Genomic DNA, 15821 nt, shown 5'->3' with positions numbered 1-15821 from the left:
AGTTAGATGTGCTCTGGCTGTATTTTGAAGGTCATCATGGCCACCACAAGAGTTGACAGGTTGCTATAGACGAATGGTAGGATGCGGTTTTGGTTTAATCATCGACGTGGTGTTAGCCAGTGCGCTGGGGTTGTATGACGTTGTGCCGCAATGTATACTGAGGGTCGTCTAGAGAATCGGTTGGGCGACAATAATCTACCTTTTGACCCCTTTCTTCCCCTTTATTTGCATATTTGAAGCTATTCGTAGCCTCGAGGAACAATGAACCTATTTAGGACACTGGTAGTCGCTATTTGCGCCATCATTATTTTGGTAAATCATCATCCAGATGAAGACAGTGTTGAGCCCCTGCACGATCTACTACTCGGCTATCAGAAAGAGGCGCTGAAGTCACACTATGGTGATGCACGGTTGTTTAACCATACCGAGACAAGGCAGATCTACAATCTGGTACTTTCAGAAGCGCAGAATGCCATCCTCAATTCACACGAGGATGCTGATCGAAAGGCGTACACCTGCTCAAAGATTCGTTCTCAAGTTCGTCAGTACGCGCGCTCTCGAGATGGGACATATAAAGGTCCTTGGACGGAAATTGTATTGCAGCTGCGTGATGGCTATGTACACGGCATCAAATACTTACCCATAGCACTCAGAAAAGATGTGTCGGATTCGCTGGCTCTTCAGAAGCCAACCCTTTTAAATACTGCGACAGTTCTGAGGCAAGCATACTACTGCTTGGCACCAACACTGAGCGGGGGTGAATGCCCGTCATACACCTTTTTACGTGTTATTAGAGGGAAAGGTGACACTGCCATTCTTGAATCTTGCTTGAGAAGCAACAAAGGATTCAATGGGATATAAGCAAGGCAAGTATCAACTAAAAGTCAGTAGCGCACTCTACAGCAGCTTATTGCAAGGAACTGAAGGAAAAAGATGACAAGAAGAAGCAATAACTATGGCTACTGGCTTCTCTCACATCGATGTGGTCAAAGCAAATCCAGTATCTGACATTGTTCGACGAAACAGGGTTTTCGGTCCGCAGCTTTCGTCTTGGTGGTTTCTCTTCACAATACACTCGTTACCTTTTTCCCACTAAAATCTATGATTCTCTTAAAGAGCTATCCAACCAAAGCATTGTTACCTTGACCATGGCGAACCACAATGAGCAGACGCTGTTGCAGATTGCACAGCAGATTGAACGTGCCGTTGATGACGAAATCGACCGTATCGATCAGATGGACGACGATGACATACTTGCAATTCGTCAGAAAAGGCTGAAGCAGCTGAAGGAGATTCAGGCCCGTCGTGACGAGTGGCTCCGCAAAGGCCATGGACAGTACCTAGAAGTTGCGGAGCCGAAGGAGTTTTTTGACAACGTCCAGTGTTCGGAGCGGGTTATTGTTCATTTCATGCGTCGCAGTACTCCTCGGTGCGAAATCATTGAACGGCATCTGCGCGCGATTGCCTGTGAGCATTTCGAAACTCGGTTTTGCTATGTTGACGTCGAGCGTATTCCGTCTCTCCCAGAACGCTTCAACGTGATGATGCTCCCGACCTTAATGCTTGTGGAAAAAGGTAACACTTTTCACAGCATCATTGGCTTCGACGAGTTTGGTGGAACAGACCATTTTACTACCGATACAGTTACTGAGGTTTTGGCACACTACGGTATGATCAATGACAAGGGTATGTTTGCTGCCGACCAGAATGACGACTAGAGAGGGCCAGCGCTTTAAAATTCTCACGCATCTTAGAGGAATGTATGTTTTCCAACAGAAAAAGAGAGAAAGAGAACACTATTGAATACCGAGTTCCCTTTTTTCACATTTGTGTGTTGGTGTGACACATCGAACAGCCTACAGGAACTCTTTTCAGGCATATCTTGTAGGGTTTTGCAAAGTAGAGGGATTGCTTCTTTCGCTTTTGTCTGTTTCATGGATATGCGCCTCCATAACCTTGTCACTAGTCTTTCTCCTCTTTCCATGTAATCATTCTCAGTCTATCAAGATGTCTGATCTCACCGAATCTACCAACCGCTTTACCGGGAATGTGCGGGAGACCGAAGCCCCAAGCGAAAAAATGCTGCGAATCAAGGTGAATGCACTGAAGCGCACTATCAAGGATTTGGAGTTTGCGAAGCGAGAAGTGGAGCAGGAGCTGCAGCGCCTCGACAACCTGCGCCAAAATGATCCCGACCGTGTTTCTCAACAGACGCAAGTTGTCGACGAGGCTAAAATGATGGTACCTCACTCTGTGAACCGGATTATGGCGTTAGTGAAGGACCTCTCCGACTATCTGGAGAAGGAGGGATCTACTGTGTCAAGCGAACTATTGGATTTGGCTCGTGCTACCATGGCTGATGGCCAAGCGGCTGTTTCGTAAAATGGGACGATTCCTTTACCCAGTTTCTTCTTTAGACGTCCAGCTCAGGGGGCTTTGAAAACAAACGAAAGAGTAAAAGGAGGAGAACCCACTAATGTGTTCTCACGACCAGTTATTTCCCTTCTCCAGTGCCGACTGCTCAAATGTACACGACATGTTGTGGAAGTCGCGGGGGGAATAGGGCTCTGTGAGAAGATTACGGTTTACTATATTTTTGGCGTGGATACTAATTCACCTCGATGGCTCTTTTTCACATACTGATGTTGTCTCCATTCTCTTTCCTTCCTGAATGTGGATCGACAATGTCAAAGGTGGCATCCCCATGTAAGGGACCTCGATGTGGTTGCGCACGCGTGCCATAAACACAGCTTCCTTTTTTTTTTTTCTGCTTCCTAGGAAATGTCTACACCAGATAAGCGCGCGTACGCCACTGCAGCATCCAGCAAGTATCCTAACTATATCAATGACCGGGACCTTTGCAAGCGTTTTCTTGAGGGCTTCAGAGACTCCGCGGGACAGCCGAAGTATGTGATTCAGGCCCACCACGTTGCGCAACGACAGTGCATTGTATTTCCCATCTTCCTCGACGATATTGCGGCTTTTGGGCAGCTTCATTTAGCACAAAGGATCCAGATGAACGTTGTGGGATACATGGAGGAGCTTTACAGGGTTGTCGACTATATTATTCCCCAAACTGACCACGTTGTTGACATGGTGGACCAACTGGTCATGGAGGCACGGATGTCTGGCCAAGAGCTGCCTGCTCCGTTGACACGTCGATATGAGCTCAAAATACACCCACTTAGTGAGAGCAGCATTCCCATTCCTCTGCGAGAGCTGAAGGGAGGTACGATTGGCACACTGACTGTTCTTCGTGGCATTTGCATCGCTGCCACTGCTGTCCGCCCAAAGCTCTCTATACTCGTGTCGGTGTGCGAGGTTTGCGCTGAGACGACCTTCCAGCAGGTCATCGGTGATCGACTTACACCGCTACAAGTATGTCAATCGCAGCGCTGCAAGCTAAACAACGCTGTGGGCAGGCTGTTGGCGCAGAACAAGGCAAGTAAGTTCCTGAAATATCAGGAACTGCGGGTGCAGGAGTTGCCCGAAGACGTTCCGCGCGGTGCCATCCCGCGGTCTATACGTGTTATCTGCGAAGGGGAGCAAACCCGTATAGCTGCGCCGGGGCAGGTTGTTCGTATCACGGGAACTTACTGTCCGGACCCTTCTACTGGGCAGGGTCACGAGGCCTTCCGCGCCTCCACGATGGTGAAAACGCTTTACAAGGCCATTCACATCGACTTAGAAAAGCGCAGCTACCAGGAAGCGGCAGATAATATGCGCGCACAGGTGGAGGATGTCCGGGACTATCCTGATAGAGAAGCCGTTATTGAAAAGCTCACCCGCAGCATCGCACCCGAGATATGGGGTATGGAAGACGTGAAGAAGGCACTCTTATGTCAGCTTGTAGGAGGGAGCTCTATTACAAACGGGATTCGGATCCGCAGTGACATCAATATCCTTTTCATGGGAGATCCCGGTGTGGCAAAGAGTCAGCTTTTGAAGTGGATTGCGTCCGTTGCACCCCGATCCGTGTTCACGACCGGAAAGGGGAGCTCTGGAGTTGGACTTACAGCTGCCGTAACTCGCGATACCCACACAGGCGAGGTGATGCTCGAGGGCGGCGCACTCGTTTTGTCCGATAAGGGAATTTGCTGCATCGATGAGTTCGACAAGATGGATGACTCTGACCGCACAGCTCTGCACGAGGTTATGGAGCAACAGATGGTTTCTATCGCCAAGGCAGGCATAATCACTTCGCTGAACGCTCGCACGTCTATTCTCGCCGCGGCAAATCCCAAGTTTGGTCGATGGAAGCGCAACGCGACACCAACAGAGAATGTGAATCTGCCGCCAGCACTTCTTTCGCGTTTCGATCTGCTTTGGCTGGTGCTTGACGAATCAAGCCGGGAGCGCGATACTGAGCTTTCGATGCACGTCACCCATGTCCATCTCCACGGTGTCGCGCCTGGCAAGGTGGCGGATGATGGAGTGCGAGGTACCACCACGGAGTATTTTGGCCGCGACTTTTTGCGGGCGTATGTGGGTGAGGTCAAGCGCATTCACCCGTACGTTGATCCAGGTGCCGCCAAGGCCATCAGTGACATTTACTGTGAAATGCGAGCACAAAGTGTGCGGCACAGCAATGTTGTCACGGCTCGTACGCTGCTGAGCCTCATCCGTCTCTCGCAAGCGTGCGCCCGTCTGCGCTTCTCGGAGCGGGTGCTGGAGGAGGATGTGCGAGAGGCTGGCCGTCTGCTCGACTGTAGCAAGGCCTCTCTCCAGGATAGGCCGGTTACAGATATGCATCGCGTAGTGACGACATCCGACGCGTCTATCTTTTCGACTATTAGAGACATCGCTCGTGGGCGTTCATCCGTCGATCTCTCTGAGATTCGCCCAGCACTTGTGATGAAGGGGATTGGCGAATCCCACCTGCAGCGATGCCTTCGAACGTACTGTGAAGTCGGCGTCTGGTCCGTCTCCGGGACAGTGCTGGAATTTGCAGATGACTAGAACAAAGAAGTTCCATAGATGCATACATTTCTTTCCCCTCGTCTTGCTACTAAAGGCTGCGCACCTTCTCAAAGAGACTGTAAGGAGAGAAAAACTGCAAGCGTGTGCAGGGAGCCGTGGTGTAGAATTTTTGTTGTCTCTCGGTGTCCTTCTCACTGCGACTGGTTCGGGGTGACAGATAGATGATGGCGTCACCCGCAGCGCTCCATCCATGGCGACCGTTTCAAGAGGGAAAAACGAATTTGTTGTGAGCTCATCATTGCCTTCTTCCCCTTGCTCTTCATGTCAATCCTTTTTATCCTCCTCATGTCTGCTTGTCTTTGCTTCAATATCGGTTTCGTTACGCTTAGCTTCTAGCCTTCATTCACTCTTCAAGTTCCCATAGTGCCATGTCCTCCGAGCGCACTTTCATTGCCATCAAGCCGGACGGTGTTCAGCGCGGCCTCGTTGGCGAGATCATCAGCCGCTTTGAGCACAAGGGCTTCAAGCTTGTCGCCTTGAAGATGCTGCAGCCGACGACGGAGCAGGCCCAGGGTCACTATAAGGACCTGGCCTCCAAGCCGTTCTTCGAGGGTCTTGTGAAGTACTTCTCGTCTGGCCCTATTGTGTGCATGGTCTGGGAGGGTAAGAACGTGGTGAAGAGCGGCCGTGTGTTGCTCGGCGCGACGAACCCGGCCGACTCGCAGCCCGGCACGATCCGTGGCGACTACGCCGTGGATGTGGGCCGAAACGTGTGCCACGGCTCCGACTCTGTGGAGAGCGCGCAGCGCGAGGTCGCCTTCTGGTTCAAGGTGGAGGAGATCGCAAGCTGGACGTCGCATTCCGCTTGCCAGATCTACGAATAGTCGATGCTCTTCGATTATATGCAGAGACACACTAATTCGCTATCTCATTAATTGTATGTGGTGTCGTAGATCTTTTAGCTTTGCTGCAGTCATCGCTCGTGTAGACTCTGAAAAAAGTGCAGCGGAGTCTTTACCGGACGCGTTTCCCCTTTTCTCCTGTTTTCGCTATTTGAGCATTGTCATGTACATCAACTTTATGGGCAAATGATGTCTTGCACAGAGCATAGGGAATCATCAAAAGTAAAAGAAAACGCTGACACTTGCCGCTGCGCTGCCAGCTCACCATTTTCGTGGACTTCGTCAATGGCGGAGACGCACAATTAAGGCACACCATGAATTGTGCGTCAGCATGTTTCACCAGCTTTTATCTTCGTCGCTTAGAGTACCACAGCACACAGCAAAGCCACTTTATGGAATTAGTGTACACATGGATGAAATGGGCCGCACAACCAAAGCACTTCTTGTTGCACGGCATACACTTATCACTCCTTTCGTCTTCCTATTCCTTGTCTCCCTTCTACTCACTTACGCCTCTCCTGCTTCTATCTGTCCAGCACATTCCCAACGCTTCAACTCTCACTTTTACGACTACCATCACCACCCAAATAAAACCATGTCCTCCGAGCGCACTTTCATTGCCATCAAGCCGGACGGTGTTCAGCGCGGCCTCGTTGGCGAGATCATCAGCCGCTTTGAGCACAAGGGCTTCAAGCTTGTCGCCTTGAAGATGCTGCAGCCGACGACGGAGCAGGCCCAGGGTCACTATAAGGACCTGGCCTCCAAGCCGTTCTTCGAGGGTCTTGTGAAGTACTTCTCGTCTGGCCCTATTGTGTGCATGGTCTGGGAGGGTAAGAACGTGGTGAAGAGCGGCCGTGTGTTGCTCGGCGCGACGAACCCGGCCGACTCGCAGCCCGGCACGATCCGTGGCGACTACGCCGTGGATGTGGGCCGAAACGTGTGCCACGGCTCCGACTCTGTGGAGAGCGCGCAGCGCGAGGTCGCCTTCTGGTTCAAGGCGGAGGAGATCGCAAGCTGGACGTCGCATTCCGCTTGCCAGATCTACGAGTAATAGTGATTGCGGATACACATCGATGAAGGGGCTATACACTCCATTTCTTTCAGTAAACCACATGATAAACCCTTTGATATGTATTTCTATCTCAGATCCGAGCCTAGCGGTGACCGGCACTATTCCCTTGTGGAGCTCACTCACACTTGCAGCGACTCATGTATTCCCGTGAGAGGGGGTGCTGGAGGAGGCCGTTGTGCAGCATGACTTGATGAGAGAGAACAAATTACAAGAAACGAAAAAGAAGATGTGACTACAGGTTTTCACCTTTGGCTACTTGTAGTTTTTATATCAACTCCTGATCGAAATCAACAGCAACCGCGATGCAACGAGAACAGCTCCTTTATTATGTCGGTCGTGTCTTCTCTGGATGAAAGATCAACTCGCGCGATGGAAGGTGTGTGCGTGCGGGAGGCGCCTTTCCCTCCTTTTTAGAGTGACGACGGATCACTGAAAACGACAGCACACAAACATGTGCTGATGGAAAGAAGTATTCATTCCTTGTTTTCTGTCATGGTCGTTCTTTTTTTTTTTTTTGGAGGGGGGAGCGTGGTGAGCTCCTTGAACGACTAGTTTCATGGCGCACTGGTGAGGCCATACCTTGTAGGCTGAGCTCAACTTTTTCCTCTTCTTTCTCCCTCACTCGAGTAACGGGGATGAAATCCTTCACAAGGGCAAAAGGACAGTGGCCGGTGCTCTTAGCGGCTGCCTTGGAGCAGAAAGATCACCCTTACGCGATAGTCAGGTAATTCAAAGAACTTGAGACACGGTTGAGCGTACGTCATCTCTTTCCCAGTCACCAAAAACTCCCTACCGCACACAGATCGGCTCAAGTCACACACACACACACTCCTAACCAAGGAGCTTAATCACAGAAAAACCGGATAGAAGAAACCAAGAACCAGAACAGACACATAGAGGTACATGATGAAGGCGGGGCAGACATTGTTGGCACGCGCCATCCCCCTCATTCGCCCCGTCAAGGTGAATCCTGCGACCAAGAGGATACCACTCACAACACTGAACGATGTAACAATGCTGTCCACGGTGACGAACACTGCCTTTTCGAAACAGTGCCAAGCAGTACTGCGAGATGTCTCAAAGAGAAAACTGTACTCAAGCCGCTTCTGGGTGACCCAGCCGCAATCAAGACGCTCGTGCAATGCTGTAGTTCTTCCGGGACAGAAGCCGACGATGATTCACCTTCACGTTGAAAAAGTCATTCCTTTGAAGGCGCTCAGCAAGAAGGACCAGAAGCAGGTCCTCGATGAGCATCCACCGTTCTTTGGCTCCGGCGTCGGCATCTTATCAGAGCGGAAGAAGTGGAAAGCCGTTATGGCGGACCGACTCATCCGACTTCTGAATCCAGCGGAGGAAGAGCGCGCTCTGTTCATCGATGTGAATATAGCAAAGGAGCTAGGGCTACAGTACAACAAAAAAGACATGATCGACATCCGCTCCGCGAGCTCAGTGCTTGTCTTCAACTCGGACCAGCTTGACGACCCATACAAGGGAGAGCCTCAGAAGGGACTGGCACTAAATGCAGCGACTGGGAAGCGGCTTGGCCAGCCTGCGCATGATATTCTTCTTGGTGTCGGTATTCTTCGCGGTTACACGTCGCCGATGTGGATCGCAGAGGCGCAGATGAAGTACCTAAATCTGGAACTCAGGGCAAACTCGCAGAAGCAGGCAGTATCGGCGCCAAACATGACAGGGATGATTGTTTGTCTTTCGGTTTTGCCGCCAAAGTGCAAGCAGGAGCTGCTCAGCGAGCTCAAGAAGCAGCGTCCAGACGCTTTTGGGCACGACACTTTCTTCATTTACAACGTGAACGGGTGGGAGGCGACACGGTCGCGCGTGCTTGTGCGGAACATGGCTGCCGTGAAAGATAAGAAGTACCCTTTCCACTTTGTAAATCTGAAGGATCTCAGGCTGCAGAAGCCACAGTACTCATCCGTTGTGACTCAGCTGACGGGCTGCAGGGCCCCTCTTGGTGCGTCTGCGCTCGAGGCCGCCACCCCTTCTACTGACAAATCGGAGAAAGTAGATCAAAGGGATAACCTATTGGTTCTTCAAGGGAAGAGGTTTCCCTTTTTCTTCGCCGAGGACGCGACGCGCCGTCGCTACTACAATGCGGACTGCATGACGAAGCCGTACTTGATGATGCCGTCTGTGAGACCCATCGCTATCCTTAAAGGGCGACTTCTTGGGGCCAGGGACGAGAACATTCTTCGCACGTTTGCGCTGAAAAAGAAGCTATCCAGCCCCATTTGGGTAACAGAATTCACGGCGGAGCGCATGGGAGTACATATCGCTGCAACACATAAGAAGGACTACGTCCTCATCGGCGCTTCCGCCGCAGATGCAAATCCCGATGAGGAGGCCGTAGATGGCTTTTACAACATTGGCGATTTCGCCAAACCAGAGGAGATTCTCTCCCTATTCCCGAAAGCAAGCAAAAAAGTACACTTCATGCTGGATACCAAGTGGCGCGCCGTGCTGGGCAAGCAGCGGCAGGACTACCTTGCTTCGCTAAAGCGCGACGTGCCTCTATGGGTCTCGGTGAATGAGTGCCTCATGTCTGGCTTTGAGCCGAGACCTGGGTCTACGCTCCTTTCGTTTCCGACAAACCGCAAGCGAGACAAGACGGGCACAAAGCTCTACAACTCGCAGTACACCACTGATCCGGTGCGTGTGATTGGTCTCTCTTCTGTGTACACGCGACCACAGGGGTTGACAATGTAAGAGTACTGCAAGTGTGTGGGCTAAGGAAAAGCATATATATCGGAGTGCTTGTTCGGTGCACTTTCAGCTTTCTTCTTGTTCCTGCCCGGCATACTGACCTGCTCTCGCAAAGGTACGAGTTTACGTGCGTGAGGCGCTGCCTACATTTGTGCTTTTGGTGCGATAGATATAGATGGGTACTGATAGAGAAGTGCTTGAAGAAGTCAGTCAACAATGGCAACACATATGTCAGCAAAGTGCGGCTTCCACGGCAATGAGAATCGACCAATGCAGTGCTGCTGACCTAACAGACACCACTGTCAATGCTTCCACTTCTCCGCTGTGCATCTGGCGGGCAAGATCCACCTTTCGGTGCAGTAGGCTTCAGCCCCGCTTGTTCGCTTTTTCTCGTATGCTAATGCTGATAATCGTAAAAGCAGCAGTCGCAAAGCACCCCCAAAGTTGTGTGAGCACTTCATGCTTCTCTTATGCTCTTCCCGCATCGGTCAAAGGGTACTACTTCTTCGCCCACTGCTTGAACATCCCTCTTCCTCTCCCTATCTGTGCTTCCGTCTCGCTCTTTGCTTCTGGGCATTTCGGCTTGCATCATCGGCGAGGTGCTGTCTTGCTAAAATTTTTTTCCCTCTTCACTCCAACTGGACACTTTTTTGTCCGCTTCCGAAATTTTTTCTTCTCTTGCCATTCTCTCCGACTCCTCCGCCGCTTGTTGTGAGCCCCCTTTTTTGTGTCGTTTGTTTTTATTGCTCCTCTCCCTCTTCAGAACCCCGATTCTCCCCTTGTCTCCTGTCCCTCTATGATTCAAGATTATTTGGCACCATAATCTGCACAGGTTTTCACACTGCATCCTACAAGAGACCAAAGAGTGATTAGCAGCCCCTGCCGCCTTCTCTTCAGCGCCTCGCTGGCTTGCTTGTGCGTTTTCTTTTTTTTTTTTCGCTTTCCTTCCAAGTTTGTGTTTCTCTTGTTTTTTTTTTTATATATCAGGGACCCTCCTCGATCGGCATAGGGCTCTTTTCTACTCTTGTTTTGACCCTTTTCCCAGTTGCCTTGCCTAGAAGAGACACGTCAACAAGCAGACGGGCAGGCCCTCCTTATTCATCTGTTGCACCTCTCCAGGTCTGTGCGAATAATAGCTTGTTTTTGTTCGACGAAAGGCTGTGCAGCATCCTTGGCACAAAAAGGCAATCGAGCAAGTAGAGAACAAGAGAAAAAAGTGCTGCTTATCTTAACCCTTAAGAGTAGACTATAGAAGAGAGAATGATTGCGTCTGTCAGTGAGAGGCGCAATACCAGAGCGCCAGCTTCCGCTGCTCCCAAGATGAACATGCAATATTCGAGAATGACCTCTGTCAAAGCCTCTTCCATCACCTACGGGAAAAAGGAGGCGGAAAAGGATGTCCTGCTGGCAACGTCGCCATACTCTGCGATGAGCGGGAGGGGGGCATCCAACGGGGCGTCGTTAAGCAGTGCTCGCCGCAGCCTTGTGTTTCCTGGCACCGCGTCCCTATCCTCACCAACACTGCGGCATACGTCTAAGATAGCTCGTTCGTCAAGTTTGACAGGCGATGCCGCCTGGAGCTCGGGTCTGTGCATCGGCTCTGCACCTGAGCGTGCAGCCACCGCACCTTTACAACGGACGAAGTCTGCCACATCTACAGAGAAGCGGTGCAAATACGTAGTGGGAACAATGCGGAACTGCGGCTCCATCTATGAGGAGATGACAAAGCAGCTTCTGGCGACCGGCCGATGGTCGCACCTCTCCGTCCGCCAGTGCTCCATCACGAAAGCCCTTGTCGTCTCTGAAACTCAGAAAGACTTGTCTGACACAAACATGCACCTGCTCCTCGGAGAGAAGATGCCATGTGAACGAGTAATCGCAACCCGACGTGTCATGTCGAAGCGATACCAGGGTCACCTTGGCAAGGGCAGCAGGAGGAGGCACTTTGTCTACGCCTCGCGGTTCTACACGTCCCCGGGACTCCGGATACCGATGGGCAGCGGTGATGACGGCGAGGTGCGCGTGGTCGACTTTGTGGAGAACACGCGAAGCATCACATTAAAGAGCTCAATGGTGACGGCGCTGCTAAAGTACCACAACTACAACTGGAATACCCTTGGCGACTATCTTCCCATGTCCTTTAAGCTGCTACCATGCCAATCAAGCCGTGACGAGCGGCAGCAGTTGCTCGCGACCGCGAAGAACGGTGTGCGACTGCCTAACCAGGCGAGCAAACCGTGTATGTGGATCGTGAAGAGTTCGGCCGGTTGCCACGGCGACAACATTGAGATTTTCCCTGGTGACTATCGGGGCATTCTGAAGTTGCTGCGCTTCATCGATAGCCAACACGACAATCACGCTTGGATAGCGCAGCAGTACGTGGATCGCCCCCTCCTGTACCACAAGCGCAAGTTCGACATCCGGTGCTGGGCCTTGCTCCTTCGCGATCTGTACGAGATCTACGTGCACGAGGAGTTGGTGATGCGCACCAGCAGCGTGCCGTACACTCGCGAAAGCGCGACGTCCAAGACCCCCATTGGCCGCCTCGCGCACATCACAAACCACTGCGTGCAGGAAACGGGCAAGATGTACTCGTTGTACGAGGAGAGCAACGAGCTATGGCGGGAGCACCTGGATGGACTCATACGCTACAAGGGAACGGTGAGAGCTGCAAAGCTGAAGCAGGAAAAGTGCACCCCTCTCTGTGGTCTGAGGATACAGGAGCCAAAACACTGCGACGCTCCTTACCCGACAACGTCCTCAAATGATGTGAGAGAGTCTCCGTACCCCATTCGCGAGATGAACCACAACGTCAGTACACCTACCCCACACCCCGTAAGTGCCCATGCTGAGTCAACCTCGATCACGCTTGACAGTCATATCATGCCGCAGATCCACTTTATTATTCGCGACTCGCTGCTGGCTGCACGGGCGCATGTGCCCGATGAGCCGGCCGTTCCCCCTACCCACACATTTCAGGTCTTTGGGTACGATTTTCTCATCGACGAGGACCTCAAAGTGTGGCTCCTGGAGATCAACGGCGCACCAGGCGGCCCTGACCGCCTGAAGCCTGCGCTAGTGAAGGATACGATTGAGCTGGCAGTGGCCCCGTACTTTTCAGGAACGATGAACCTGAAAGCAAAGCGACACAACGGCTATGTGCGTATCTATCCTTGAGTCAAGTATGACAGCCACGACATTCGATTCCCTCCTTGGTTGTGTGTGTGAGCGTGTCTGTGTGTGTGTGTGTGCGTAAGGTATGCTCTGCAATTTTCATAGCTGCACGAGTAAGCTTCATATCCCCCCACAAATGCAAATACACACACATGAATAAGGTAGAGAAGACATGTTTTAAGGTTGCCTGTCGCACGGAGCTCACTCGTTCATCGGGAAGGTTCACGCACCTCGTGCTCCTGCGGTTTTCCACTATGTTCCAGTCGTTTGCTTGCTTGGTGACGCATGTGCAGCGTACCTGAGAGTGAATTCATGCAATGGAGATACCTGGGTCATTCTACTCCTTTTTCTCTCTTCTGTGATGCACGTCGCTCATTGCTTCCCATTTTGGCCGCCTTCGCTCTCCCCCTTCTTTCCTCTCTCGTCGTCTCTCTCTCTCTCTCTGCTGCTATCCCCACAATTTCCTCATTCCTCTCATGCTGCTGCAAGGGCGGGAGAAACTCGTTTTTTCCCTTTATTTCGTTGTTTGCTGTTTACCCTTTGGACTCTGTTCTCCTCCTTGACGGCTGATTGTTAGAAAAATGAGAATCCGAGACATCATCATTATTGGTGTTGCCTTCGTGTGCATCATCATCTGTTGGTCACAGGAAGGCTCACTCAACTTTCAGCGGGGGTTTATGATTCCTATTGTAGACAATAAGTTCACGGAGACGATCATGCCGAAGCCGATTCTGGTGGACCCAGACGGCTCAGGGTCCCGAATTCTCCTGAGTTCTACCACTGTTGGTTACCTGAACATCTACAACACCCAGTACGCGCGCCGTCGCATCGATGACAACTTTGTGCGCCTCAGTCTTTCTACAGAGCTGAATGTGTACGCCCCCATCGTCGGGATCGGCGCCGGCTACACAGAGTTGAACAGCAGCATTGTGCTGTGCGCCATCGTCACGGAAGACTACCAGCTCATAGCAATCTCTATTCACACTTCCCCGCCCAGTGTACTGTGGAAGTCCCAGCTCGTGGCGCAACGGTACTGGACCGATCTTACTCATGCCTCTATCTCTATTGTTCCAGAGCGCAGCTGGACTGAAGATGTCGGCATGATTGCTGTTGCCGTCAAGGTTGTGGACACGTCAGGTGTAGAGATGATGATGTACTCCGCGTTTGACGCCAAAACAGGCGCGCGGCGCTGGGGGTACTTCTCTGACGGAGGCAACGAAATGGACGATGTAGTGCGGGAGGCAAATAGTGAAATGACACAGGCAGATGGCAGGGCTCCAGAGTTGCGCTTGCTTACCCACGAAGGTGAGGGCAAGGATGGTGCCAATCTGCACGATTACTTGCAAGGGAGGAAGTACGAGCAGCCGTGGACCACATTCCGTGAGTCTGTGATGGCCGCCATGCCGCATCGCTACGCCCACGTGTGGGATGCTCAGCTGTACCCGCACGTCTTCTATCGAGCGAAGGCAAAGCGGAAGGCGCGCCCTAGTCGCGGTAAGGCAAAGCGACGGGCCACGTTTCGGTACAACGACCAGGTGGTGCACATGGCGACGGAAGATGACGGCAATCTGGGCGACAAGCTGTCAGCGCTGAGACTGTCACTGAAGCAACCCACTCAAACCTCCCTCGCCGAAAATGCAACTCGGCAGCGCCGTCGCCTGTCGAACGTTTTTGTGTTTCATGGCGAGCAGGGTGTAGAGGTGGTTCACATGTACACAGGAAACATAGTGACAAATGTGATGCCGCTGAGGGCTGATGGAACGTACTACGATGACATAAACGACGATTTGGTGCTCGAGTCCCTCAGTACCCAGATAGGCCCCCGTTCCATCGTGTTCGCCAAGCGCGGGATTGACCTGTCGTATGACTGTCTCGGCATGATTGAGACTGGAGTGCCGTTGTCTGCAGATGAGCTCTTCAATGCTACCGTGTGCAATACGCAGGGCCTTTTTGGCAACCTCGACCTCATTCACCACTTCGTTGACGGCGACATCCGTGGCGAGGAGGCACCCCGTGCGCTCAATACACTCGAGCTGCTGGGCAGCCGCAACGTTGCCTCTGCCATGACGCGCGCAACCCCGCCTCTGATTCTGCAGGTCCAGCAAAACATGGGCGGTGGTCTGCAGCAGGTAGAGCGCTACGCTGCGTTCATGATTGACACCGGCCTTGTAACTTGCATTGATCCATCGCGGAGGCGGGTGCTATGGAGAGCACAGACAGGCGGACGCTTCGCCCCATCTCCATCTGACGACATGGCGGAGGCGAGGAAGATCCGTTATCAGGTGAATAGTGATGTTCGGCCGTTCCCGCAAATGGTGCCGTACTCCCTCTTGCAGAAGAACCGCGAAACCGATGTGACTTTCGTCGGTGGAGGAGGGGAGTCTTTCCGCCGCGTCGACACCTACGTCCTGGCAATGGGCGACACTGAGTTTTCCATAATCAAGACAAAGAACGGCAAGGTCACTCGCTCCATTTCGTTGTCGGAGCCCCCGGTGGCGCCGGTGCTTGTAGTGGACTTCAACGGCGACGGCACAAACGATCTCATTGTAGTCTCGAAGTACCACATTTTTGGCTTTGTGGGGAGCTCCCGAGCGTCGTCCGAAACTATGGCCGCACTGATGCTTTTGCTGGTCGGACTTCTCGGCATTTTGTTTGCTGTGCGGGAAAAGAAAATTGCTGAGGAAGGCCAAGACGATTACACGCTGCCTGTGCACACAGGGGACAAGGTGCAGCGTAAGAAGACTTTCAAGCGATCCACTGACTAAGCCAGTGGGTATCCTCGTGTGTGTGCAGATTTGCTACTCCATCTGCGCGTGTATATGCGTGTTCCACGAAGTATACCACCGACATACACAGAGGTGTACGTACATGTTTTCTTCTATTTTTGTTTTATTGTTCACCTGCTAACGTGTACGCTGTGTTAGGGTGAAGGCATGTGTGGGCGGTTGTGAGCCGGGTACGTGCGAGGCACCGCAAAGCAGTGAAGTCTTTTGGGGATGCACCAATGGGTCCTCGCTCCGCGAGAAGTGGGA

At 52.1% G+C, this 15821-nt stretch overlaps 9 protein-coding genes across 9 annotated transcripts; all 9 read left to right on the top strand.

Moving 5' to 3' along the window:
• Nucleotides 1-261: 261 nt before the first annotated feature.
• Nucleotides 262-861, top strand: LPMP_323150 (hypothetical protein; the record flags this gene model as incomplete). Its single annotated transcript, XM_010703698.1, has 1 exon — nt 262-861. The coding sequence occupies one exon, from the start codon at nt 262-264 to the stop codon at nt 859-861; it is 600 nt and encodes a 199-aa protein (XP_010702000.1).
• A 287-nt stretch (nt 862-1148) lies between these two features.
• On the top strand, nt 1149-1718 carry LPMP_323140 (ATP binding protein-like protein; the record flags this gene model as incomplete). The annotated part of the gene is made up of 1 exon (XM_010703697.1): nt 1149-1718. The coding sequence occupies one exon, from the start codon at nt 1149-1151 to the stop codon at nt 1716-1718; it is 570 nt and encodes a 189-aa protein (XP_010701999.1).
• Nucleotides 1719-2007: 289 nt separating this feature from the next.
• On the top strand, nt 2008-2382 carry LPMP_323130 (tubulin binding cofactor A-like protein; the record flags this gene model as incomplete). The annotated part of the gene is made up of 1 exon (XM_010703696.1): nt 2008-2382. The coding sequence occupies one exon, from the start codon at nt 2008-2010 to the stop codon at nt 2380-2382; it is 375 nt and encodes a 124-aa protein (XP_010701998.1).
• A 399-nt stretch (nt 2383-2781) lies between these two features.
• LPMP_323120 (DNA replication licensing factor MCM7, putative) lies at nt 2782-4959 on the top strand (the record flags this gene model as incomplete). Its single annotated transcript, XM_010703695.1, has 1 exon — nt 2782-4959. One exon carries the CDS (start codon nt 2782-2784, stop codon nt 4957-4959), a length of 2178 nt encoding a protein of 725 aa, XP_010701997.1.
• A 389-nt stretch (nt 4960-5348) lies between these two features.
• Nucleotides 5349-5804, top strand: LPMP_323110 (nucleoside diphosphate kinase b; the record flags this gene model as incomplete). The annotated part of the gene is made up of 1 exon (XM_010703694.1): nt 5349-5804. The coding sequence occupies one exon, from the start codon at nt 5349-5351 to the stop codon at nt 5802-5804; it is 456 nt and encodes a 151-aa protein (XP_010701996.1).
• A 349-nt stretch (nt 5805-6153) lies between these two features.
• Nucleotides 6154-6873, top strand: LPMP_323100 (nucleoside diphosphate kinase b; the record flags this gene model as incomplete). The annotated part of the gene is made up of 1 exon (XM_010703693.1): nt 6154-6873. One exon carries the CDS (start codon nt 6154-6156, stop codon nt 6871-6873), a length of 720 nt encoding a protein of 239 aa, XP_010701995.1.
• A 924-nt stretch (nt 6874-7797) lies between these two features.
• Nucleotides 7798-9618, top strand: LPMP_323090 (hypothetical protein; the record flags this gene model as incomplete). The annotated part of the gene is made up of 1 exon (XM_010703692.1): nt 7798-9618. The coding sequence occupies one exon, from the start codon at nt 7798-7800 to the stop codon at nt 9616-9618; it is 1821 nt and encodes a 606-aa protein (XP_010701994.1).
• A 1257-nt stretch (nt 9619-10875) lies between these two features.
• Nucleotides 10876-12792, top strand: LPMP_323080 (tubulin-tyrosine ligase-like protein; the record flags this gene model as incomplete). The annotated part of the gene is made up of 1 exon (XM_010703691.1): nt 10876-12792. One exon carries the CDS (start codon nt 10876-10878, stop codon nt 12790-12792), a length of 1917 nt encoding a protein of 638 aa, XP_010701993.1.
• Nucleotides 12793-13370: 578 nt separating this feature from the next.
• Nucleotides 13371-15554, top strand: LPMP_323070 (hypothetical protein; the record flags this gene model as incomplete). Its single annotated transcript, XM_010703690.1, has 1 exon — nt 13371-15554. One exon carries the CDS (start codon nt 13371-13373, stop codon nt 15552-15554), a length of 2184 nt encoding a protein of 727 aa, XP_010701992.1.
• Between the last annotated feature and the right edge of the window lie 267 nt (nt 15555-15821).

The sequence above is a fragment of the Leishmania panamensis genome, assembly GCF_000755165.1.
Source record: "Leishmania panamensis strain MHOM/PA/94/PSC-1 chromosome 32 sequence".
Classification (NCBI taxonomy): domain Eukaryota; phylum Euglenozoa; class Kinetoplastea; order Trypanosomatida; family Trypanosomatidae; genus Leishmania; species Leishmania panamensis.
This window is presented reverse-complemented; position numbering and strand designations above follow the sequence as displayed.